General features: G+C 44.0%; 2 protein-coding genes across 4 annotated transcripts in view; both read left to right on the top strand.

The window, feature by feature from the left end:
- Positions 1-17,649, top strand: part of COMMD1 (copper metabolism domain containing 1) — an 88,550-nt gene extending 70,901 nt beyond the window's left edge. For all 3 annotated transcript variants that reach the window (XM_049799776.1, XM_049799778.1, XM_049799777.1), the window contains one exon: positions 17,514-17,649. In XM_049799776.1, the coding sequence (XP_049655733.1) occupies positions 17,514-17,621 (108 nt within the window). In that variant the 3' untranslated portion in view covers positions 17,622-17,649. The remainder of the gene's footprint in view (positions 1-17,513) is intronic.
- The window catches only part of B3GNT2 (UDP-GlcNAc:betaGal beta-1,3-N-acetylglucosaminyltransferase 2), a 553,121-nt gene that overhangs the window by 46,151 nt on the left and 481,569 nt on the right, over positions 1-25,401 (top strand). The gene's annotated exons all lie outside the window — the stretch shown is intronic.

Here is a 25,401-nt window from a genome sequence, read left to right as displayed (position 1 = left end):
TGGGAGAAGTGGTTAAGTTCTTTTATATTTCATCATCCTCTCCTCCCCTTGTTCATGGGGAGAAAAAGAAAGAGATAACTAATTAAATATCTTGACGTGAGAAGCTGCAGCCTTTCTTTGTGCAGAGGTATCTCTGATTCTCACATACTTACTTTCATATTCAGTTTTCATATGCCAAGCAGATCACTTATTAATTGTTAAATGACTGCTCTGCAATTCAGTTATGGAAGTGATTTCTACTTCAGTATTACTTGCCCTTGAATTGAGAACAAGAGGTCAACCAAAATTAGATAACTTTTCTTTGAATCTTTTCTCTTTCTAAAAAAAGATACAGTTCAACATGATGCCTGTTAAGAAGACTATGAAGTGCCATGCATTAAAACAATCTTCATGGCAAGGCTGGTTTTGGGATCATGTTTGGAACTGGTGTCCTGCCTGTCCTGATTAGACTTTTAAACAGATGAATCCAGGTGTGGTGCATTGACTGTAATGCGAAGTTCGTATTCTATTGCCTGTATTCATTTCCAGGATGAATTTTGAAATTGCAGCTTGAATAAAACAAGGTTGTAATATTAGCTGAGGCAAAGAAAGCTGTGTGGGCAGAGCCCACAGCCCCTTGACTTCAGTGGGATTTTGCACAAGCATAAGTGTCCTCCCACGCTAATCTCTTTGCAGGATTGCACCTACAGCTTCAGCTTTCATTGTGAGCCTTTGCTTTTCCTCTTACACAAGGAAAGAGGCTGGGGAAAAAACGGATTTACGTGTCATGCAGCAAATATTAGCAAGGACATACTCTGTGTTTAAAAAAAAAGGGGGGGGGGGGGCGGAATGCAAATCTGTAGCTTCTCCATTTTTTTCAGCAGAGAACTATATTCCTCCAATGTCTCCCTGCTGGCACGTAACGCTGATATTTTACTGCATTTGATCCGAAGGTCACTGAAGTCGGTGTAGAGATTCCCACTATCTTTTGTGGGCTTTGCACCACACTCAGCAAGAGCTGCTGTTTTGCTGATAAATCTGGGCATGATGCCTGTCCTGAAGCTTTGGAACAGCAATAGCAACAGTGTTGGAGGGGCTGTAAAACAGGCTGGACTGTGAATACGTGGCTGCCCTCCTTTCCATGGGAGGTTTCTCATGATGAATTGAAAGGCAGCAGTTTGCATTCTAAAAGAAACGAGAAAAAAATATAAAAAATCAAATAAAACAATTTTTTTCCAATTTGGCTTTTTTGACCTTGTAAGTTCATACATTCGAATTATTAAAAAGAAACAAGTACAGCTATTTTGGTCCCACTGAGAATATGTGTTTGCAGTGGCAATGTAACTCTGAGTAGTCCCTTTTGTCCCCATAAAGTCTATTTTCAGATCATTGGAAAGGGTATAGATAAATGCTGTAAAAACAGGAAAAAAACAACAAACCACGTGTTTGGCCTGACCACTTTGCCTTGTTCTGTATTTTAAGAAGGAAAACCCAGCTGAATGCATGCTGAACTGCAGGCATATTCTCAAGCCTTTGGTACATTCGTTTCATATTTTTAGATGAGCCCTTCTGCCCAAATGAGAGTAACTTTTCTCTCTCTATTTAGAGGCATATTTGTGTGTAATTCCGGATTTGCATGATGCACCAGTGTGCTAGGGACAGAGGGTTAATGCTTTTGTAAGGAAATGGGGATGCTAGTGATGGTGTGTGTGCCTGCTAGGATCTTTTTGCCAGGCTTTGGGCTCTTCCCCCTCTAGGTGGTAAAATACCCTGGAGCAAATGGATGCCTGGCATTGCTGTGATGCTATAAACACAGCCGGGATAGATGTGCATAAACAGATGCCCTTGAAAAATTACTTCATGAAAAATTCTATTTTGTGGGCACAAACGTATTTGCTGCAGCTGGGTCGTGCTGACCTAAGAGCTTAGGTGCAAGAATATAGGGAATTTTTTAATGTGGGCCTTTACTAAACACTTGCGAAACTTGAAGCAACCAAAATAAACACCGTTGTACTTTTTGTTCAGCTCTGCATGTTGAAGTATTTCAGCAACATCCCCTGTACTCCCCTCATCTACTCCTCTGTTTTAGGCATTCAGGTGCCTTTTAGGTCACAGGGCAAGTATGCACGGTTCAGAAAGGAGCAGAAAAGAAGGTTTTAAACACTTCTTATTCCAAAATGCTGATTCAGAGTAAGTTTAATCTTTGGTCTCTTCTTTGACCAAAACAGGTATGGTCTTGGCTGAGGATAGATGGGAGTCAAAAAGCTAAGATTTTCTAGCTATTGTCATCAACAGGAGCCAACATTGCCTGCTGTCATGGAAAATAAGGCCACTTGAACTGTCTTAGGGTAATAATTTCCACTCAGCTTTTATATTTGGCGTAATACTTTTAGACAGAACATTTGTGGACACTTGAATCCTTTATATAACAGATAAACTAAAACATTAAAGAGCTGCGAGGGAGCGAGAGAGATCTGTTTTGGGGGCTGCTAACCAAGTTATTAAGCCTGCAAGCTGATAGTGCTCTCAGCCAGAATATGCCAGGATCCCAAGTCACGCAGCCTCCTAAAGCTCAGGTATTCTCTGCTCAGGTTTTGACTGTATTCTTTGACTGGGAGATTATTTTTAAATGCAGATTACTTAAACTTGTCTATGTAGTTGCTATAAAAGTACTTCTTAACACAGCTCATTCCTGTTTTCCTGCCAGTAAATATTGCAGTAACAGAGGAATGTGTTTGACACTGATTTGATGAAATAAACAGTTAAGTTAAAAGCACAGGAATTTCCTTATGTAATTAAGAGTTAACTAAATGCGCAGTCTGCAAACTCCAGTCTTGGTGATACCTTGTAACAAAAACATGCCCCAGTGGCACAGAGGGTTTGATGTTATAGTATAGTACTTTCTAATACAGTTAAGAAAACGGTAAATAATGTCACAAAGTAGTTGAAACTTGATTCTGAAAAGGGTTTTTTTATGATGCTGAATGATGCTTGATTCTAATTTTTTTGCGATGCTGAATGCTCCTATGTTAGATAATATGGAGGTTAAAATGTAGTGAAAATGAATTGCAGGTATGATAAATTTTCTCACTAGAGAAGCTGCATTTAGGGTAAAAGCAGAAGATCCTTCCAGAAAGGGCTTTCTTTTTCTTAGACTAATTTCATACTGCAATTAAGTGCTACAAGACTGAAAAAAACAGAGACTAGCCTAGGTATTTGGAAATTAGGCATGTATAGAGAAAGCTGTAGACTGATATTGCAGCTCTGTGAGCAGGCTTAAAAACACCAACCAAACAAAATATGGTGCAAGAAAACAAGTACAGCTGTCAAACAAGATAGAAATAGAAAAATGCAGATCAGCACAGGAAGGCAACGATCATAAGTGAGGAAGGACATTTGCCATTTAAAGTCCCCTGCAGGGGACTTTCGGAGGAAAGTACGTCACCTTGCAGTGGTTCCACTGAGAGTCTCTCAGTTAAGAGCTGACACAGCAGAGTTTGAATAAATGATGATGGAGCTTTCTAGTCTCTGGTACCCTTGTGAGCACCAGCAGTGGAAGGACTGACAGCAATGGGGGAGCTGAGATGAGCTGGAGAAAAATGTGATTAAGAAGTAAGATGAAAACTTGATACCCTGCCAGAAACTGAGTGTATTTCCTTTAGTTTTTAAATACATGTGTTGATTCAAATTTCACAGTGATACAAAAGAAATTTTTTTTTTATTTTTTTTTAATGCTGTCTTTATATGCTTCTCTGTACAGTTTGGGCAAACTTGCAGGTATCGCTCTATTTTTGTTTTCTTCTTTTAAAACCTCTTAAGCCCTGCCAGATATCTGTAAGCATGTGCTAGGGCATTCACATGGAGAAAGATACGTACAAATATTACACATAATACTTCAGGCTCTATTTCCCTAAGGTTGCATCCCATGGCAGACACTGGAATTGCATAATATCCCCAAAAGCTTTCTTCTAAAGGAGGAAAAATAACGTGAAACTTTCAGTCTAATTTACACTTTTAGGGTGACTGGGGAGTGGTAACTGTGTTTGTTACAATACGAACATGATTCCACATAAAGCTGTTAACGTACCATGTCCCAAATGGGGGTTAGACCAGTGATGACCAGTCTATGAGGGTAGATTCAGACTAGATATAAGGAAGAATTTTTTTTCTTGTGTGTGTGTTGAAACACTGGCACGGGTTGCCCAGAGAGGTGGTAGATGCCCCATCTGTGGAAACATTCAAGGTCAGGTTGGATGGGGCTCTGAGCAACCTGATCCAGTTGAAGATGTCCCTGCTTATTGCAGGGGAGTTGGACTACATGACCTGTAAAGGTCCCTTCCAGCCCAAACTATTCTATGATTCTATGATTTCCAAAAATTGACCACAAGCTCCTAAATAAATTCTCCCTTTAATAAGCGTCGACCTTGAAGAGTCCCTGGCTCTCTAGACTTGTATTGCCTCTTTCTTGTTGTTGTAAGGAGGAAACGGCCATGCCTGTAGGACAGGGGAAGAGCAGGTCTTTCTTCCTAATATGCACACAAAGTGATATAAATCCCTGCAACCCATCTGCACAGAGGTATTTTAAGCTTGCCTAATGGAAACAAAGTTTGTTAAAAGAAGTCAGAAAGCAAATGCATTTCTTAGTTGGTGATTTTAAATCTCCGTTTGTTTACACCTTCTACATAACAACTGGGCTCAAGACCTAACCAGAGTTGCATACAAGTGTCACTGAGAAAGTGTCAGCAGACTAAGCAGGTGAGGTGATTTATTTTGCATGGTGTTACCCTTATTTACTTCAAGCTGGTCAAGCAGCAGGAGAAAAATGCCCCTGTTGAAGATTAAACATCCCGTGCTTGTTGTTTTAGGGTTTGAAAGGACTTTTGAGCTCAGCTGTGCTTTCAAAGGTGCTGGAATTCAACTGAAAACAGTCTTTACATTCCTGCACCAGGAGTTAGATTGTAAGACTTTTTGTTCTCTTGCTGCACCTCCATTCCTATCTAAAGAAGGCAAAGGTGATGTCAGTGCCTTTAGTTAGGATTACCCAATCCTATATTTAGTGGCCTTCAGCTTTAACCAGTTTACATGGTCAGTATTTCCCATGCCAGGCTGAATCCTTCCCCAAACTGGTTTGTCCATCTCCAAGATCAAGACTAGGAGGGAAGAATGTTCTAGGGGTTTCTCCTTAAATATCTTTATATAGGAAGTGCCATAATGCTTTTTGGGGAAACAAACTCTTGGAAATAGTAAGCTCAAGGTTTACAGCAAGGTCAAGAAGGTGCCTCTTGGTGCCCTTATGAAAAAAATTGTCCTAAAAAATTTAGGAGCCTCTGAAAATCTTATTTGTGCATCCTTGGTAGAGATTTTGTCCAGCAGCTCAACTCCTAGAGTATTTTGCCTGACTTGAGCATGTTCCAGAGTGGAAATGCGGCCTCTGCATGCTCTGGGCACTGCTGTAGGTACCCAGCTCTGGGTTCAGGCTGATGAACAGGCTACCCGAGGGTAGGACACAGGGCACTACCAGAAGGTAAGAGATGACCTCATGCATAAGACAGTGAAATGCAACCTCCTGGCTTATTTCAGTCCGCAGAGCACTGGCATGAGGCTTGGTGAAGCTGGTCACAGCTGAGCACTTTGGAGTCATTTCCCAACAAGATGTTCCCCATTTTCTGGGTGCCCGAGGCAGGGTACATCTGCAAAGAGCCATATGCTTACAACCACAGGTGGTCAGAGCTGTCTTGAAAAGGTATGGAGCACTATTAAAAACACTGCAGGTTTCTGAAAAATGGGGTAGTTATCTCAAACTGTGGCTACACCAGAGGGATTTTAGGTTCTGCATCTCTTTACCTGTTTACCAAGTGCTGAAATGAAGCTGATGCAGCTTCATGGGGGTGATTGACTGCAACCTTAGCATTGGTGCTCAGTGTTGGCATGTGTGTCTCGGGAGGACAAACCAGGCTATTTTTGAACAATTATTGTTAAAGCATTTCAGTCACTCCACATTTATGAAGCTGGTTGATTATGGGGTTGGAGAAATCACTGGGAATTCCCTATCAAATTCACAGTTTTCTAGCTAGTGACTGTGAACAGACAGGAGGCCAAAATACTATGTACATTATATACATTTAAACATACGCCGCTTTTCAGGGAGGGAGAGCCATAAAGGATTTTCCATTCTGTTAACCTCCCATGATGGCCAGTGACCCCAGTAGATTTGGAAAGGCATTTTATGGGGTAACTTGAGTCTCAACTACTCGAAGATGTTGTAAAAGGTGTTGGAGGAACTGGGTAAGCAAGCTTAGCAAGTGACAATCAGATAAGCCCACATAAAAAGTTACAGATATAATCTTGCAAAGAGTCATCCATAAATGAGAATGAAATTTGCACTTTGTCAACATAAACAGGTCTTTTCTTCTGAATTGTGTTCATACCAGCAGAACTGCGGCTTTCATAACCTTTTCTTTCTGGCCACAGCAAGTTGCTGTATGAAAGAGCTCAGCATCTGGGTATTTGAACATGTTTTGCCCTTGTAGGAGAGACATTCACAGTGTTTTCTCCAAAGCAGCTGAGGGTTTGGGCTAATCAACATCCATAATGAATGAGCAGTGTCCCAGCAGCATCTGGAACACAGCGCTTATGACTGAGTGCTCTTTCAATAATGAAAAGAAATAGGAGATCACTAATCACAAATGCAGGGTAATTACCCATGTTAGACATCCACCCTTTGTTCATTGTCAGCCTCTGTATTTAGGCATTGTGGTATAATATTTTTAAGCGGCAGCGTGGATAACTAACCCCTGTAATACAGAATTTGTGTAGGGAGAGCAGACAGGGCAGGATGCTGCTTTCTGTGCGGGATATGGGGAATACATAAGGTTAAAGCAGTTCAAAAAAAGGAAGCGGGTACAAATCAAACTGATATTTTTAAAAAATCAAAAAGAGAGGAAGTTGGAAGGCTTACAGAAAGCAATGCAGGTTAATATTACCAGTTTGTAAACAGGATAGCCATAGAGAAACTATATAAAGCTTGCATAAAAGTGTTAAGCTGTCTTTTTTTCTTATTAATTCTTTATTCTTTGTTATTCTTGGTAATTCTTTGACGTAAAACGTATAAGAACTACAGTGTGCATTTCCTTCTAATTAATTATACTGATTAAAATATGGTTTGGTTTTTTTCCTGTAACACTTTCTGAAAAGAAACCTGTGCTTCCAAAAGACACAGAGACCAGCAGGTTAAAGTGTGTGCATCTCTGCATCCATAAATACATATTTTTCATGTAACGTATAAAATACTAGGTAGACTATTTTTCAGTAGACTGATAACATAAAAGCAATGACATTACATTTGCTGTGCAGTATCAAAGACCTAGTCTTATGCGCCTGAAATTATTCCAATTTCTACAATCCTTTATCTATTTAATCTGTGATATTACAGGCTTGATGTTACATTAAAAGTATTAAAAAATCTGCAAGCAGGTTAACTTTTTTTTTCTATGGGGATGTAATAATCGTTCACTTAATAGATTCTTGGTTCATGTAATACCAAAATAATGGAGAAGGCACTTTCAGTTACAAATATTCATGCTTTATTTTATATAGTATTATGGAAATGAATTGCACTTTACCTTAGAGTTTTTGAAGGCCATGATTATAGGTTTGTTGCAAAAATATCTCTGAATTGAATTGAAAATAATGAATTTAGTATTGTCAGAAGCATGGTCATATGAAATCAATGGATTGCCATCCATTCCAGTTTTTCTGGAATTATCTAGACTTTGCTGTCATTATCTTATGCCCCAGTGTATCTTGCAGAATATTAATGAATCTAAAGATAACTTCTGAAGTTTGCAGTGGGATCACAATTGATGGAGTGTGATAGAAGATTCGGTGCAGCATCTTGTACTTTTATTGCCCTGCATTGGTTTCTGGCGGCCCAGGGTTTTGGGGTTTTTTTTGCTCTTTACCATTTATCAGGTGTTCCTAATCTGAGAATCTAAGCAGCAAAAATAAATCACTCTCATAAACATCTGACATGAAATATTTCCCCTTAGCATGAATCACCGAGTTCAATGTGGTATTACCCTGATTTTTGAAGAAGAAAAAATAATCTCAAATCCAATCTTTTTCTTATTTTTAGGTCATCTTTTCCTACTTTTGAGAACATTGTCATGGTAACTTACACATTATTTTTTACTATTTTTCTTAGCATGAATTACACAGGTCATTTCTGTCTCAATCTCCCCTCAGTCCTGCTAGGAAAGGCATGAGCAGCTACTCCTGGGAGAAGCAAACCTGGGGCAGCCAGGAAGTGCTCAGTGCAGGGAGGGTTCTTCTACCCTGATGGTCGACAAGAAGATTTAAGTGTTGCTCGTTTTGTATTTTGACATTCCAGCAGCAGCTACCACAGATGTTTGTGTGGAAGAAGGATCTGGGGCACCATTGCACATAAAGCACCTGTAGCAGAGCAAAACCCAATACCTCTTAACTAGGCAGCCCTGATGAGTCACATTTGAATTGTGTGCACCAGGTGCTGAGGAGAGGCCCTCCAAAGAAAGGCTTGGAAGCTAGTGATAGTAATGCTGAGGTGAGTTTAGATTTTATTTATCACAGTGTATTTATTTTCTGCCATCAGACAGTGCAAGAGCAAATTCCCACAGTAATGTAAGAGTAGTCTATGATGAAGGGAGGCTACTGCAATAGAGCTTGGCGGCATCATTGCAAAAATGACTTTTAGATGTGCCTTTTCCAAGGAAAATGCATCCTTGCACTTTTTAAAAAAGTGTCTAATTTCCAGTTTGAATTTCAGGTTATGTTGGAATTTTTAAAAATTTCTTTTCTCTTGTCTGTTTTGGGATGAGGGAGGTTGTTTGGAATTTTTTTCTTTCTTTTTCCTTTTTTTCCTTTTTTTTTCTTTTTTTTTAATTAACATTTGCATTTCTTTATCATGCAGGCCTCTAAGCAGGTCCAGCTAAACCCTGAAGGTAATATCTTATTGTTTCTGTCCGTGTTAGAGAAATAACTCTAACATGGAGCGTGCTATTAATACCGTCTGGCAGTGGCCACATGACTGGGGCTGTTTGCTGGCTTCCTTTTAACCCTGGAGCCAGTGGCCTCGGCAGGCAGCTTGCTGTTGCTGCTTTAGAGCCACCTCTGCTCCCCCTGCTCGCAGCAGCACTGATGTGTCGAGGAATGACCAAAGTCACCTTGTACTTCACATCTATTGACTTAAAAACTTGCCAAGTGACCCTGATGGAGCACTGTGTAGAAAAAGGTCTAAAGGACTTTTACTGGTTTGTATTTTTTTTTTTTACCTGCAAAGTTAAGGTGCAATTATTACTGTCAGGTCTGTGCTACCCCCTGCCAGTTCTCTAGGTTTCCTCACTGGCTATTTCCAGGCACTTTCTTTTCAACTAGAATTATAACTGTTTAGTGATTAAGCAATAAAAAAAGGGATAACTGAGAATGTGCAACTGTTGGTTGTGAGAAAGGGAAGCTGAATTGTACTGACACAGGCAAAACCTGCTCTGGTGCTGAGCCGGCAAGGAGAAAAGCAGACCCGAAGGGAGCATCAGTACCTCTCTATAAGGGTAGCAGGGTATAAAATGGGAGCTGATAAGGTAGTTGGCCATTATTTTCCTGTTCAAATACTATTGTACTTGTGACCTGGGTAGTCCCTGCAAGTGTTCCACTAAAATAGTATTTGAATGGAATCAGCAAATCTGGAGGAAGCGGGAGAGTTGATGTTTTCAGATAAACCAGTAGAGTTTTTGGTAATTCTAACTCAAGCTGCTGAAGCACCTTATATCTAAGTCCATGCATACATCTCCTTTTACTCCAGATAACCAATGTCTTAATACTTGTTTACAAAAGTGGGGAGGAAAAAACCAGTAGGCTATGGATTTACTCTGAAATCGGTTGTCTTTTCTGTTTAATTAATGCCTTGGAAACAAAGTGGCATTTGTTTCTGCATGTAGGTGCTGCTGGAGAAGATGAGTGTGCTTTGAATTCCCATGCATGTTTGCTGTCATGCTCGCTCCTGTATGATGCAAGCTGAACGCAAGTTCAGGCTTGTGTGGTGTGTTAGTGACTGGCTTCTGGTACTGCACCATGCACAACAGCTTTCTCCGGGATTGTTTGATTTACCCCCCTCTGGCTTTTCTGTTTGCAACCTAATTTGCTTGTATTGTGAATTGTAAGATACTCATCTGGTGTTAATACATCGCTGATTTAACCCTGACCCTGCTGTTTTGATGTAAGCAAAGCCCACAATTTCTTTAGAGTGCTTAGAATAAAAGTCAAAAGTGGTTTTTAGATATGTGTTTACAAAGATAATTCTGTTTGAAACCTTGTAACGTATGTGGCTTTATATATCCTTGCATTTCTTCTGAATATAAAACATATATTGTTCAGACAAGTAAGTATGCCTGAAATCCTCCAAAGGCAGGTTGTCCTTCTATACATTACAGTACTTTTTCCTGCTACAAAGAATAAGCCTGTCTGAGCAAGATGCCTGGCACCTGATTTTGCAGCAAGAGGTTGCCCCCAGCAGAGTGCGCTTGCTGGCGAGTCGGCAGCATCCACAGAGGAGCATTGAAACACCCCTGGGCTTGAGGGGGGGGCACCTTATCTTCTCCCAGGCCCCTGCCACGCTGCTGCACACATCCTACCGCAGATCAGCGTGGGTTGACTTGCGGCATGTCAGCCAGATGCAATCTGCAGATGACTCCTGGCCCACCACCTCTTCTGCAGAGGAGACCAGGGCAGCTGTTCAGGTGGAAAACTGCACGTGGTTGTCTCCTGGCATATTACTGTAGAATATTGTATCATTTTGGAGGTATTCCCTGCTGGTTTTACTATCCAAGCTAACATAAGATACTGAGAGGTTTGACAGTCATGACTCCAGAGTCTTTGTTTGCCAGTGATGCGCTTAATTACTTATGTAATATATACCTGGTGTTTTTCCTGGTTAACAGAGGAGGTAGGAGATTTGCTTGGCTGCAGAATATTCAGTGATCTGGAAGGAAAAGTGACACAGAGTAGTAAAAAAATTATTAGTTATTGCTTAGCCATGAGGAACTCAGAAGTTGTTAAGCAGCAAAATTCATTTTTATAGGAAATGTTATGCTGGATATTTCTTTGATTTACCCTCTCACACACCTAACTAAGAAGTGGAGAAATATGTTCCATTTTATTTTAATCATGTATCACTGAATGGTTGGGCTTCAGACCAAAAAAAAAAGGCAACACTTCTGAACTCTACTACTTCTGTTAATAACTTTCATTGAAATTCTGGCTTCTGCAGTTCTTTTAATTAAGAAGAAACCCTCCATAAAGCACTTTGCTTACTGCAGTATCAAAACCTGTTAATCAGGATAACAAGGTTTCCTTGCTAGCAAGCAAATGCATAACTGCAGATGTAAAACTGTTTTATCAGCTAGTCCTTTCCAAAATCACTTAGTGTCTTTGTTGACCAAAAAAATTGGGAAGGCTGAAAATTAATTGGGGCTCTTAATCACAGTGAAAGCTACCAGGATGTCTGAAGGCAAGTTGGGTTTCTGGTGGTTGGTTTTTACTTATGCAAGGGACATCCTACTCTAAGGCAAAACCTAAGCCAGGAGAATAAAATATCTTCCAGAGCAATGAAATTACATTGAATCTCAACCTCTGTGGAGCAAATGACTGCGTTGCCTGTACCAGAAAGATAAGACCTAAAAACCCACAATACTCCCATTGCTCCAGGAGGCAGCTGCATGGGTACAGAAGTCCCTGTCTGTAACTGGCTGGCTGGCTGGCTGTGTTTGCACACAGGCATCAGAAGCTGATGGTTTTTCACTATCTAAAGAGTTTGCTTTCCTGGTAACTCAAGATTGGATAATTCCTTTACAAAGAGCCTTTACAATGATCTTACAAGCACCACATCAAGTTAAGAAGGCTTTTATTCATGGCCCTGGTCTGTTGGCTGGTGGCTGCCCATCATGGGGTGTCACTGAGGTTTCTTTTTGCCTCCCGATCACGTAGGACAAGGTCCGTGGGTCCCAGTTCATGGCATCTCTGCTCTTCCACTTCCACATGATCTGAAGCAGTTTTCCCGAGGGCCCATCTCAGCAGTGGCACCCATAGCCCAGTGGCCTCTGGGACCCCAACTGAAGGAGCTGTGAGTGGGCTTGTTCCCATGGGATGTGGACCCTGTGCTCACTCCTGGCTTGTCTGAAATCCACAGAGATGAGGATGGGCACACAGCATCACCTGTATTCTGTTTGTGTAGAGTTTTAAAATGTGCCTGCTTTTAATGTGAGGTAGTATCTAACTGGACAAACCCTGCATTTCTCTCTGTCTCAGTTCCTTGAATGCCATAGAGCGCTCCATGTGTGAAGGTGGAATTGGCTCCTTCTCACCTTGCACATGACACCTCTGCTGAACCATGGAGACCTGCTCTCCTGGTAGCTAGCCAGCTCTCTGCTTGGCAGCACTTCTCTGACTTAATGGAAGAAAGTCCCTGAACCTCTGGGTTCTCTGACCCACCTGGGTTGTGGCTGTCGTCAACACCTTGGCACCTTTGTTCAGTTGCTGAGCAATTTTTGTTTCCTACTCCTTGGCAGGGTGTTCTTCTTACCTCTCTCAAAGCTTTGTCTGAGGTGTTTCCACCTGGGTAGGCAAATATTTGCACGTAGGAACCTTCTCTGTCTTTGGGCCAATGAGCATGAGGCATGGCACTGATTGCACCCATACCAGCATCTCCCTCATGACCACCATTTGCTAACAAAGCTGACTTCCTAACTTCTCTGTAGGGAGATGCCCCAAGCCACCATCCTGGCCTGTGGAACGAGCCTTAGTCAAGACACTCTGGGATCCAAATCAAATTTACCACCAACTTATGTTGCAGTCCTGGCGGTGACCAAGCTCCCTGAATTCTGAGTGTTTTAGGAGGTCTCTGAATCAAGTGGAAATTAATATGAATAAAAAGATATGTGAATTCAGAGGGGTTTATTTTTGTTTTTTCCAGTATAGTGGCTAGAACTTAAAAATACTGGACGTATCAAAGTTGGTGGGAACCATTTCAAGTAGCTGGTGAAACTGAAGCAGTAGAGAATGATAGGGGGTTTTTAAGTTTGAATGTGTGAGGATTCGTTTTCTAAAAATACATGGTTTTTAAAGTGTAGTTGCTGAGATACAGAAAGTTGTGCTTCTTTTTGTCTCTCATATAAATATTTTTGCAGCGCTCTCTTGTTCCCAAAAAAGAAAAAAACCTAGAAGACCTAATTCATGGCTGGGGGCGGCGGGGAGTTTGTGGTTCTTGGATTTTTTTTTGCAGCTCCTTTTTATAGCCCAGGCTCAGGAGGGAAATGCAGGAGGGGTGGGAAAGCATGTGGGATGTCCATTTCCACACCTTTCTGAGAGCATTGAGCTTGGCTTTCCAACCTGAAGGTGAGGATGCACATGCCATTTCCATTGCACACGCATGTGCTCTAACAACCCCACTTGTGCCTTTTTCCAAAGATCACATCCGTCTCTGTGAAGGGCTCAGCTGAAGGCCAGATTTCAGTCTAGTAGGCAAGCGTGCCATGCTTCAGGGCTTCGAGGCACAGCTACTCACACTTCTGGTATGAAACATTTACCACAGCAGGTCCCTGGCCAGTGAAGGGGCTCACGGTGCCATCATTGCATGTTTGGTGGCTTCTGATAAGTGAGTGTTTGTTACCTTCTGGGTTTATTTTTAATGAATGACTCATTCCATTTTGGGTTTGCTTAACTACAAGAGATCCAAGTGGGCTGAAAATTCCTATAACAGTCGGAAGTATCAAAAGGGATGCCTTGTTTCTTGTGGAGAAGGGAGCAAAGACATCAAATTTGTCCTGCTCCTGAAGGACATCTTAGGGGAGCGATGAGAAGTTTTAATTTCACAGGTCCATCTTCTTTTTTTTTTTCCTTCTTCTCCTCCTTTGGAACTTTATGGAGGATATAAACTAGCGAAGCATTAAATAAAACTAAAGCCCAGTTCTGAGTAGGCTGATTTACAGCCCTCTTGGTCACATTTTAGGTTGGTCCACCTGAGAGTGCGATAACTATTTAGATACCGTCCAATCCACATAGGAAAGTTTTAGCTGCTTTACAGATAAGACTATGCTTTATGAGTACACTTACACTACTATAAAATGGCATGAAGAGACTTACTGTAATCCAAGAGTGTCCTTTTGCTCAATTTACATTCCTTTTAACTGACAAAACCTGAAGAGGAAAAGAAAAAGCCCCCTTATGCCTTAGGCTTGTGCAAAAACATCTCCACCAGAGCTGGGAGCTTCAGTCTTCTCCTGTCTGCTCACACTTACCGTGTGATTAAGCCATAAAATCATCTTATGCAGAGCTTAAAGGCTGCATGGGCAGACCCTGGCCTGGGGAAGTCTGTCGATGGGCTCACATGACTTGGCCTGCAGTCATGGCTGGAAAGCCACAGAAGTCAACTAAGAATTTGGCCTTGGAGTCCGTCCTGTCAAGGACTATGACCCAGGGCTGCTTAGCCTAGTGCCGCCACTTGTTCCCTTCCCTAAAAGGTTAAGACAGAAATCAGCCCATGGGCATGTCACACGTGTTGAGGAAAGAGAGATGAAGTTATGAAGAGAAGACCGTTTTTCAGATGTTGCCCATGAAACAAGACTTGTAATGTGTTACAGATAAGGGGATGATTTTAAGTTGAGAAAAGCTGCTTGTGCAGTAGTGCTTCTGTGAAAGTGAGCTCAAAACTTTTTCCCATTAAGGTCTGGGAAAACAAGGATGCTAAAGCTGGGGGGATTTAGCTGGGGGAGCTGAAGAGGCATTGGCTTTGCAGTCCCAATTTGCAGCAGTTGCACTGGTTGGGCTAACGCTGCCTGTTTCTTCTCATTTCAGTGGAGAATGGTTTACTCCAGCAAGAGTCTGTGATCTGGTTTCAGTCTAATGCCTCACAAAGTCTCAGGCCTTAGCTAATGGATTGCTTGAGATTTTACTTTTCCAGTGCTTCCTAATCAAGGAATGTATAGAGAGATATTTCAGGGTTTTGCTCAGCCTTTGTCATGCAATCTCCTGCAAACACATCTTCTTCAGGCAGATCCAACCTGGATTTTTTTCAGTGCACTCTTAATCAGACAGGAAAATATAATAAAGCCTACTGCCAAATGGAGTTAAGCTGTCAAAATCCTCACCAAACATTTTCTTTCTGCACAGTGACCAGCTGTAATTATGCTCTGCTGTAATTATGCTTGCAGAGATATTTTATACAAGGTATTTTCCATGAGACATGTCAATAAGTGTTGCCGAGGACAAGAAAAACGGTGTGAGAGGGCACTTGCTTCCAAGTCCTCCATTTCATATCTGTGTTGTTATTGATCCCTAATATTTAATGCTACTTTTGTGCTGTTTTGGAATGTACTAAGTAATATTATAGAGATGTACGATTAATTTAAAAAAACTCCACAACCTACAGTAATAGTTTCTAATAGGATGTTGTTTATGAGCGTAATTGCTTGCTCAGGCAGGGGCCTTTCCTGATAGCCATCTCTATAGTCTGTATGGTATATATTTAGTTACATGACCATTACTGAACTTTACTGATTCATCATTCAATCAAAATTCTCCTTAATTCTACAAAACCTTTTCTAATCAGAAGCATCCACATGCTAAATACATAGCTTGATCTCTGCACCTCGGTCTGTTGGATGATTTGGTCGTTAGCAGATGAGATGATAAATGTTTCATAAAGACTGACTCATCCAGTGTAGCTACCGTAAGTTGCTTACCAACACCTGAGTTACCAGCATTAGGGGAGAGGCAGTGATATTTGAAGACAAAAAAAAAGCTTAAAGTGCATGCTGCTCTCATTGTATGAGGTCTTCCTTCTCAGAAAGTTTCAAGTTTTAAGGTTTAAATCACCGGTTTGATTTCTGCCTTGAACTGTGGTAGTTCCCTGTGTGACTGATGTCTGGGCAGAAGCCCTGGCACAAATTCTTCATGGACTTCCACATGCTCGGCTTCCTGATCACTGACTTCTGGCACCTCATTTCTTTCCCAATAGCATTCTTCTGGCAGTGCCTTTTGTGATAATTGCACACAAAATGATCCCCTTGCTTCTTCTGTCAACATTTTGGTTCATATCTCACTTGCTGGTTTGGTTCTTACAAAAAATGAAACAATACATGAATCCTTGGGAGTACAAGAGAGGGTAAAAGGTAAAACTACCCCTGATGCCTGGGGAAAATCACTTGTAACAGTCCTGAAATGTGGTTAGTAAAAGTTGATGGGTTTAATTTGTCCAATGATTTTATCCTTGTATATGAACTACTAATTCCATAAATGTAAAGGATGATGTTGCGATGGTTTGGGTAGATGCTAATTGTATGGAAAAAAGGTATTTTGAAATAATGATAGAAATTTTAGTCTGGTAGAAAACACACGAGACCTGGAGATGCCCTTCTGCTTTTATAAGCACCACAGGGTCTGTGTTACATATAGAAATTCAGTGGATATACAGTGATTCCAATTGCTGAAACTATTCCAATGACTCATAAGGAAACCTCCCTCCATACTGGCTGCACTTCCATCTCCAAATATTTTCAATTTGTTTCTCTATGACTGATGGTGTTTCACCTGGAATGACTTTCAGTACACAGTCATGCTCCTGGCAATCTCAAATGTTTCTTCTGCCAGACTCACTGTAGGAAATAGTTTGTAACTATAGGCATACCAGTAGGTAAGGCTAATGGACTGGAGATCTCAGGAGTCCTTTTCACATTGGTGTTTATTAATGAGTTCCCTATCATTTGAACTTTATATATTTTTTATATTTTTCTTTATATATATATATTCTTTATTTATACATATTTTTTATATTTTCTGGGCCTTTGGCAAGATCCTTTTACTATATCCCATCTTGGAAGAGAATAACTACTTTTTAAGATGTGACAGGACTTTTCAGAGCAAATCAGTGCTGCTTCTTAACTTGCTTCTAAGTTTATATTGACACTAGAGCCCATGTGTAAGGGAACATAAAACTCTCCTGAATTTCCAGACTGCAATGTCCTGTACAAGACTGTCTTTTGGATTCTTGTTTTCCTCTGTATGAAGTCTGTTTTTCGTATGTGATGAGCTTTGTGCAGCGGCTCCAACTGCTTTGCAGTTCCCAGCATCTGCAGCAACAGCTTTGGGGATCACCAGACTGGAAGGACAAGTGGAAGTCTCAGACATAATTAAATTTCTACAAGTTTTGCAAAAGTCTGCAGCTAAGTAGAGACCCAAACTGATGCCTACATTGAAAAGAGGGGTGGGCAGAGCCCAACCTTCCTATGTCCTCTTTGGCAGCCGCTGGCTGGCCAGCTGGCATGTACTGCTCTCGCTCGGTAGGTGTGGAGCCAATCTCTGGGTCTACTGATGTTATTTAAGTGGTATCAGGAAAAAAGGAGACATGGGACACAAATCGTCAGGAGCCAGAACTCGCTATTCTGCCTCCACTGTATGCCTGAAAAAACATTATCTTTCTCAACTATTCTTCTTGCAATTTTGTTTTGTAGGAATCGGAGTTTCTCTGTCTGGAGTTTGATGAGGCCAAGGTGAGCCAGATGCTGAAGAAACTCTCGGAAATAGAGGAGAGCATGACTTTGTTGACTCAGACCACTTGACCAAATAAAGAGAATTCAACTCAGAAAATGAATGACCCTCAGTACTTTCTCTCAATTCCTGTTTCTGCACATAAAATAGGGAATGATTGTTAAATCCCAATTATAACTGCACAATGCATTCACAACCAAGTATGGGCTAAGTCACATTGTGAAGCTTTCTCCGTCCCCTCCTCCAGGCCTGTTTTCCAAGCCGGCAGCAGCATTGTTTGCATAAAGTTTTGTGTAATCAGGCCTTCAAGTGTAGTGTAGCTTTTCTCTTTTTCCCCTCAATCAATTTTTGAGTCTTCCAGATCCTCTAAATACTGGGCTGGATCAACAGCAAGGGTAAATTGCCCAGTTGTGGCTGGGGAGAAATGAGCAGAAGAAACAGGCAGACTAAGGGGGGGCTCACGTTTATCCTTCCAAACCGTGGGCTATGTTGGACAAATCCACCTGCATGAACTCTGCCTGCTTAGAGCTTAAAGCCTGGGAGAGTGGATGAAGTGCAGCAAGTTTAGGGAGCAGAGACACAAACATACATTTCTGTAATTGTGAGCCTCTATGCTACTGAGGATTAAATGGTTCCCATGGGTGTGAGGTGGCCAACCTTGCTGGCCCGTTCACTCACACCTACCTGATGCCATGGGGAGCCAGGGGACAATCAAGGGGAGCATCTCTTGCGCAGTGGGAGGTGCTGGTTTCCCAAAAGGATCAGCAGTCCTCCTGTATGTGCTGTGTGCCTGATCCAGCAACCTGCTGGCAAGCCTTCAAAGCCACTTCTGACCTGCCTCCCTGAAGACTGCCTACCCTCATCAGCCTTCCTGCTCTCAAGCTGTAGTGGTCCAGCCCTGGCACCGAGCTGCACAGTGTGTTTGAGAGGCCAGTGCTTTGTCAGAACACAGTTTAACTTGGCTGCTCTCAGTCCTGTTTGTCATGGTGTTTGTTTTGACCTCAAAAAACCCCAGGGTTTCTAGTGGGTTCAGCTTGGGATTTGGGTAAAAGGAAAATGCCCTTGGCAACTTGGCAGTTCAAAACCCTATTGATAAAATAGCTCTGTGAAGAAAGCTTCCAGAGGCTGATAAGGTACGTGCAGGGCACCACGATCTGAACTGCCCAGGCTGCTGTGGCTCTTGGCTGTCACGGGCACCCACATCTCTCTGCCATAATGCCAAAGTGCAGAGCAACCACTACGCTTCCAGCAAAAGAGGACTGAGCAGAAGTGTTTTCAGTTTCAGATGTTTCTGCTCAGGGGTGCACCCTTGTCAGCCTTGTCATAGCAGGATGTATAACCACACTTACCGACTTTTCAGTCGGTAAGAGGACCTGGAGGGGCTGCTCTGAGCAGGCTACTACTTGTATGGAACATGATGCTCCCTACTGGAGAACTGCCTGCTAGTCCATAAAATGGTGACGGACCAGCTGGAGGTGACACCGTCTCGCTGTTTTGCTTTGTTAATTAACCAGAAGGTATGCACACACATTTCATGGAGGCTACATTGATTCTTTCCATTTTATTTTAGCTTCATAAGCAACCTCCTCCTGAGCTAAAATTATATTGAGGGCTTGTACCAAGATAGAGATGACAATATAAAATGTTCTTGTGCCATAACTGAAGTACTCCTCATTGCTTCTCCTTGTGAATTTATTGCTTGTGGAGTTGCCAGGTTGTGCTTGGAAGCAAACTCTCTCTTCAGAGCAAGGGATGGGGACCTTTTCCCATCTGTCTGTTCAGAAGGGAACACATCACTAAAGCCAGTTTGTATCACTGCACTGGGAATTAACATGTCCTTTCCCATGCCTGTCCCACTGCCACCTCATCTCTTACAGTCACCTGGTTCTCCCTTCCATCTCGTGGAGGGACTGCGCAGCCCACAGCTCCTCACTTTCCCCATCTGCCTCCAGCTGATACTTGTCAGAGTGGAACTGGACTGTAACCATCAACCGATCCTCACGTTGGTCCCTGGGTAACCGGCTGCCAGTGCATGTGTGAAATGCCAAGTGGTTGCCGATTCTCTGAGCTTTCCACTTGCTTTTTAATCAAAGTTCATTAAAATGTTTTTCTGTGTTTTAAAGCATGTTTAAAAAAAAAAAAAAATCAAGGTCAGGGAAGGATCATGATCTTAAGTAACTTGCACCGTGTCAGACATACTTATTGTTTTATTTTAACATGATCAGAGAATAGGAAAATGTGCTATAAATGGAAATTAAAGAGAAACAAACTGGGAACAGATGTCAGGAAGTATTATTTCATGCAGAGAATAATAAATAAGTGAAATGGCTAACCAGGCAAGGAGACTGAGGAAAAAAATGTTGGGGTCATTTAAGAAATAATTGGATACTTTCCTAGTAGAGGTGTGAAGTTAAAAATGGGCACATTTTTATGGGTGGCTGCTTCTCTTTCTTCCTAATCCTCCCCTGCATATCTAGTGATCCTGATTTTCTTCTTGGTGGATCTTTGTAAACTATTGTGCAAAATGAGGAAAAAAAGCTGAGTGTTTTGAGGACCACACTCTGCCCAGCCCTTGGTAAGGGCACAGGGAGTGTCACTGGGCAGCAAAATCATTTCTGCTTCATGAGGTTTGATGTAAGCAGGTGTGATGGGTTGACCCTGGCTCAACACCAGGTGCCCACCAAAGCCGTTCTATCACTCCCCCATCCTCAGCTGGATAGGGGAGAGAAAATATAACAAAAGGCTCGCGGGTCGAGATAAGGACAGGAGAGATCATTCACTATTACCGTCACGGGCAAAACAGACTCAATTTGCAAAATTAACTCAATTTATTACAAATCAACCAGAGCAAGGTAATGAGAAGTAAAATGAAATCTCAGAACACCTTCCCACCACCCCTCCGTTCTTCCCGGGCACAACTACCCTCCCGGATTTCACCACCAAGCCCCCCCAGCGGCACAGGGGGACAGGGATGGGGTTTATGGTCATCACACGTTATTTTCTGCCGCTTCACCTCCTCAGGACGAGGGCTGATCACACTCTTCCCCTGCTCCAGCGTGGGGTCCCACCCACGGGAGACAGTCCTCCACGAACTCCTCCAACGTGGGCCATTCCCACGGGCTGCAGTTCTTCACGAACTGCTCCAGCATGGGTCCATTCCACGGTGTGCAGTCCTTCAGGAGCACACTGCTCCAGCGCGGGTCCCCCACGGGGTCACAAGTCCTGCCAGAAAGCCTGCTCTGTGGGCTCCTCTCTCCACAGATCCGCAGGTCCTGCCAGGAGCCTGCTCCAGCGCGGGGTTCCCATGGGGTCACAGCCTCCTTCGGGAACCCACCTGCTCCGGCGTGGGGTCCTCCACGGCCTACAGGTGGATATCTGCTCCACCGTGGACCTCCCTGGACTGCAGGGGGACAGCCTGCCTCACCAGGGCCTTCACCACGGGCTGCAGGGGAATCTTCGCTCCGGCGCCTGGAGCATCTCCTCCCCCTCCTTCTGCACTGACCTTGGTGTCCGCAGGCTTGTTTCTCTTACATGTTCTCACTCCTCACTCCGGCGGCAGTTTCTCTCCGTCCCAACTTTTTTCCTTCTTAAAAATGTTATCACAGAGGCGTTACCACTATCACTGATTGGCTCGGCCTTGGCCGGCGGCGGGTCCGTCTCAGAGCCAGCTAATATGAGCTCGCTCTCTCTCTCGAACACAGGGGAAGCTTCCAGCAGTTTCTTACAGAAGCCACCCCTGTAACCCCCCCCGCTACCAAAACCTTGCCAAACAAAACCAATACAGCAGGAAAGAGGATGCTGCGCTTCCCCAGATTGCTGTAATCCCCAGCTGCTACTGGGGCACAGAGAACAGATCTCCCTTGAGAGCAGGACCATGCATGCCTTCCTATTGAGACGGTTTATGTGCGTGTCCATCCGTCTGTCCCTCCCGACAGAGTTTTGAACCTCTTGGCCACTTGTGGCTGAACTTGGAGGAGAAGAGGCCTCCGGTGCTGCTCTGCTTTGCTTCCTTGACTGAAGGACACAACCACCCATGGCTTTTTGTTGGGATTCATGGATGTTACTTGTTACCGATGGTCCAGTTAAATATCTTGGTGGTGTTGGCAAATGAAAGCTGCTCCTTATGCCCTTCAGGAGAGATTTCAAATTCCTTCCCCAAAGCCCAGATGTAAACCAGATTTGGCCTGAACACATGGCCGGGCAGCTTCTGCTGCGGCTAGGGCTAGGCATGGATGCTAGCCTCCTGCATGGATCCATCCGAGCAGACATCCCAGCCCAGCCCTGTTGGCCATAGGGGCCTCATACTGTTTTGGAGGCCACTGCTGCCTGCCATGGCACCAGCTCCTGTGCCTGCATGCTGAACCATGCCAGCAGTGTGACACCAGGGCCATCACTCCCCCTTCCTCTTCCTCCTTCCTTCAGGGGAGCAGCCGCATGGCAGCGTGCCCTGAGCTGCCAGTCGAGCCTGCATGGCAGTTTGTAGATTTACAGCAGGGACATGAGCAGCTCAGCACAGCCAAAAGAGGAAAGTGAGGGAGGTGGGGAAGCAGCAGGAGGAAGGGCTGAAGGAGGGCACCTGCCTGAGTCCCACCTGGGAGAGGTTTCCCTGCCTGGTCCTCAAAAGCAGCCAGGGAAGGAGCTGGGACACAACTCGTGTGACACTCCAATATCCTTAACCCCAGAAAACTCCCTTTTGTACCTGCCCCTCTGCAGGTATACCTGCCTGCAATCTGCCCAGTCTCCATCCTTCCTGGTCTACTAAAAACTAAAAACCACTTGCAAGTGGGACTGCCATGTGCCACTGACCTGGGGCAGGCTTAGTTTCAACCAAAGTCTGGATATTTAATATAACCTGCATCATGCTGGTGGAGGCAGGGCAGGGAGCATCCAGGTAGATGCTGCTCAGGCAGGGGAGAGCACCCAGCAGCACCAGCAATTTCCTCCAGTCCCACTTTTGCTGGCGCTTTCCTGGGTGACAGCTTGCTGAAGCTATGCTGGATTTGCCCTCCAGTATGCTAGAGCTGCTGCAGCAGTTCTGGCACCATGTATGTGATGACTTCAGATGTGCAACTCCAGATGTGCAGCCCATTCCAAGCTCTGCTGCTTCTTATTGAAGACTCAGAAGCAGCAGCCACATGTTTTTGCAACCTTCAGTAGGTTCTTCCTCAGATGTCACCTTCTGGACCGCTAAAATTCCCTGCAATTTATTCATGCAATCACTTCTTGTTTTCTGGGAATTCCTACAAGTTGCCACTTGTTTATGATCTGGTGCTCCCTAAAATATCTGCAAGTGCTGTCACCTTCAATCACACATTACACAACTAGCAAGCCCTGGACTCGCTCTCTCCTTGGCAAGACAATTCCTCCTAGAGCAATTTTCTTATTTCTTGGTCCACATATTCCCAGAAATGCTGATTTTATAGAATATTTTTCTAGGCATATCTGCATTTGAAAAAAATAGTACTTTAGGCACACCATGTTTTTCCAAACCCAAGCCAAGCAAACGCTGTATTTCATAAAGCTTTGGGACATGGAAAAGAGCAGATGATGAGGCATACTTATTTTATATAGGTGTTGATTTACTTTCCCATTGTTCAGGTCACTTAGTCTCATTTTATTTTACATTTCTTTTCTTATTTTCCTTTCTTACAGATCCTTTTTGAAAGTGAAATTTCAGAATCAATGTTTTTGATTTTCTTGTGTTTCACAGGAGGGTTTTCGCTGGAGTCCATGAACGCCACATTTTATTGTGCTTTAACTTTTTAATAAATTGGTTGATAGTTTGAGAGATTTTCTTTCCTGTACATCTATTGATAAAATAAATTGCTTACCATTCTTCTCAGGAGATTTCCTGATTTAGGTATTTCGTGAGATGCTGAGTCTCTGGGACAGCAGAGATCACCAGTGCTGTTGTACATGTGGATAGGCTGCACGGGGATGGTGAAGACCAGCAAGAGCTTTCAGGGTTGCCACCTTCCTTGTGGGAGAAGCAGCTGCACGTTTGCCTTTTTGGAAAAAGGCTCTGCTGAGAATGAGCACGATGAGATGTGCCGTCTGTGGGTAAGCACAGATGCCCAGTGCTGTTGTGCCTGTGGATAGGCTGCAGGGGGATGGTAAAGACCAGCAAGAGCTTTCAGGGCTGGCACCTTCCTTGTGGGAGAAGGAGCCGAATGTTTGCCTTTTCGGAAAGAGACTCTGCCGAGGATGAGCGCCGTGAGATGCTGAGTCTCTGGGAAAGCAGGGATTCACGGTTCTGTTGTGCCTGTGCATAGGCTGCAGGGGGGCATTGAAGACCAGCAAGAGCTTTCAGGGCTGGCAGCTTCCTTGTGGGACAAGGAGCCAGACATTTGACTTTTTGGAAAGAAGCTCTGCCGTGAATGAGCGCTGTCAGATGCTGAGTCTCTGGGAAAGCAGAGATGCCCAGTGCTGTTGTGCCTGTGCATAGGCTGCAGGGGGGCATTGAAGACCAGCAAGAGCTTTAAGGGCTGGCACCTTCCGTATGTGAGAAGGAGCCGGACGTTTGCCTTTTCGGAAAAAGGCTTTGCCGAGGATGAGCGCCGTGAGATGCTGACTCTCTGGGAAAGCAGAGATCCCGGGTTCTCTTGTGCCTGTTCATACACTGCAGGGGGGCGGTGAAGACCAGCAAGAGCTTTCAGGGCTGGCAGCTTCCTTGCGGGAGAAGGAGCCGAATGTTTGCCTTTTCGGAAAGAGACTCTGCCGAGGATGAGCGCCGTGAGATGCTGAGTCTCTGGGAAAGCAGGGATTCACGGTTCTGTTGTGCCTGTGCATAGGCTGCAGGGGGGCATTGAAGACCAGCAAGAGCTTTCAGGGCTGGCAGCTTCCTTGTGGGACAAGGAGCCAGACATTTGACTTTTTGGAAAGAAGCTCTGCCGTGAATGAGCGCTGTCAGATGCTGAGTCTCTGGGAAAGCAGAGATGCCCAGTGCTGTTGTGCCTGTGCATAGGCTGCAGGGGGGCATTGAAGACCAGCAAGAGCTTTAAGGGCTGGCACCTTCCGTATGTGAGAAGGAGCCGGACGTTTGCCTTTTCGGAAAAAGGCTTTGCCGAGGATGAGCGCCGTGAGATGCTGACTCTCTGGGAAAGCAGAGATCCCGGGTTCTCTTGTGCCTGTTCATAGACTGCAGGGGGGCGGTGAAGACCAGCAAGAGCTTTCAGGGCTGGCAGCTTCCTTGCGGGAGAAGGAGCCGGACGTTTACCTTTTCAGAAAAAGTTTCTGCCGAGAGCGAGCACCATGAGATGCTGAGCCTCTGGGAAAGCAGAGATCCCCAGTGCTGTTGTGCCTGTGGATAGGCTGCAGGGGGACGGTGAAGAGCAGCAAGATCTTTCAGGGCTGGCACCTTCCCTGTGGGAGAAGGAGCCAGACTTTTGCCTTTTCAGAAAAAGTTTCTGCCGCGAACGAGCACCGTGACATGCTGAGTCTCTGAGAAGGCAGAGATCCCCAGTGCTGTTGCGGCTAAAGATACGCTGCAGGCGGATAGTGAAGACCTGCAAGAGCTTTCAGGGCTGGCAGCTTCCTTGTGAGAGAAGGAGCCAGACGTTTGCCTTTTCAGAAAAAGGCTGTGCCAAGAGCGAGCACCATGAGATGCTGAGTCTCTGGGAAAGCAGAGATCCCCAGTGCTGTTGCGGCTAAAGATAGGCTGCAGGGGGATAGTGCAGACCTGCCAGAGCTTTCAGGGCTGGCACCTTCCTTGTGGGAGAAGGAGCCGGACGTCTGACTTTTCGGAAAAAGGCTCTGCTGAGAATGAGTACTATGAGATGTGCCGTCTGTAGGTAAGCACAGATGCCCAGTGCTGTTGTGCCTGTGGATAGGCTGCAGGGGGATGGTGAAGAC

Source organism: Accipiter gentilis, chromosome 5, assembly GCF_929443795.1.
Source record: "Accipiter gentilis chromosome 5, bAccGen1.1, whole genome shotgun sequence".
Lineage (NCBI taxonomy): Eukaryota > Metazoa > Chordata > Aves > Accipitriformes > Accipitridae > Astur > Astur gentilis.
This window is presented reverse-complemented; position numbering and strand designations above follow the sequence as displayed.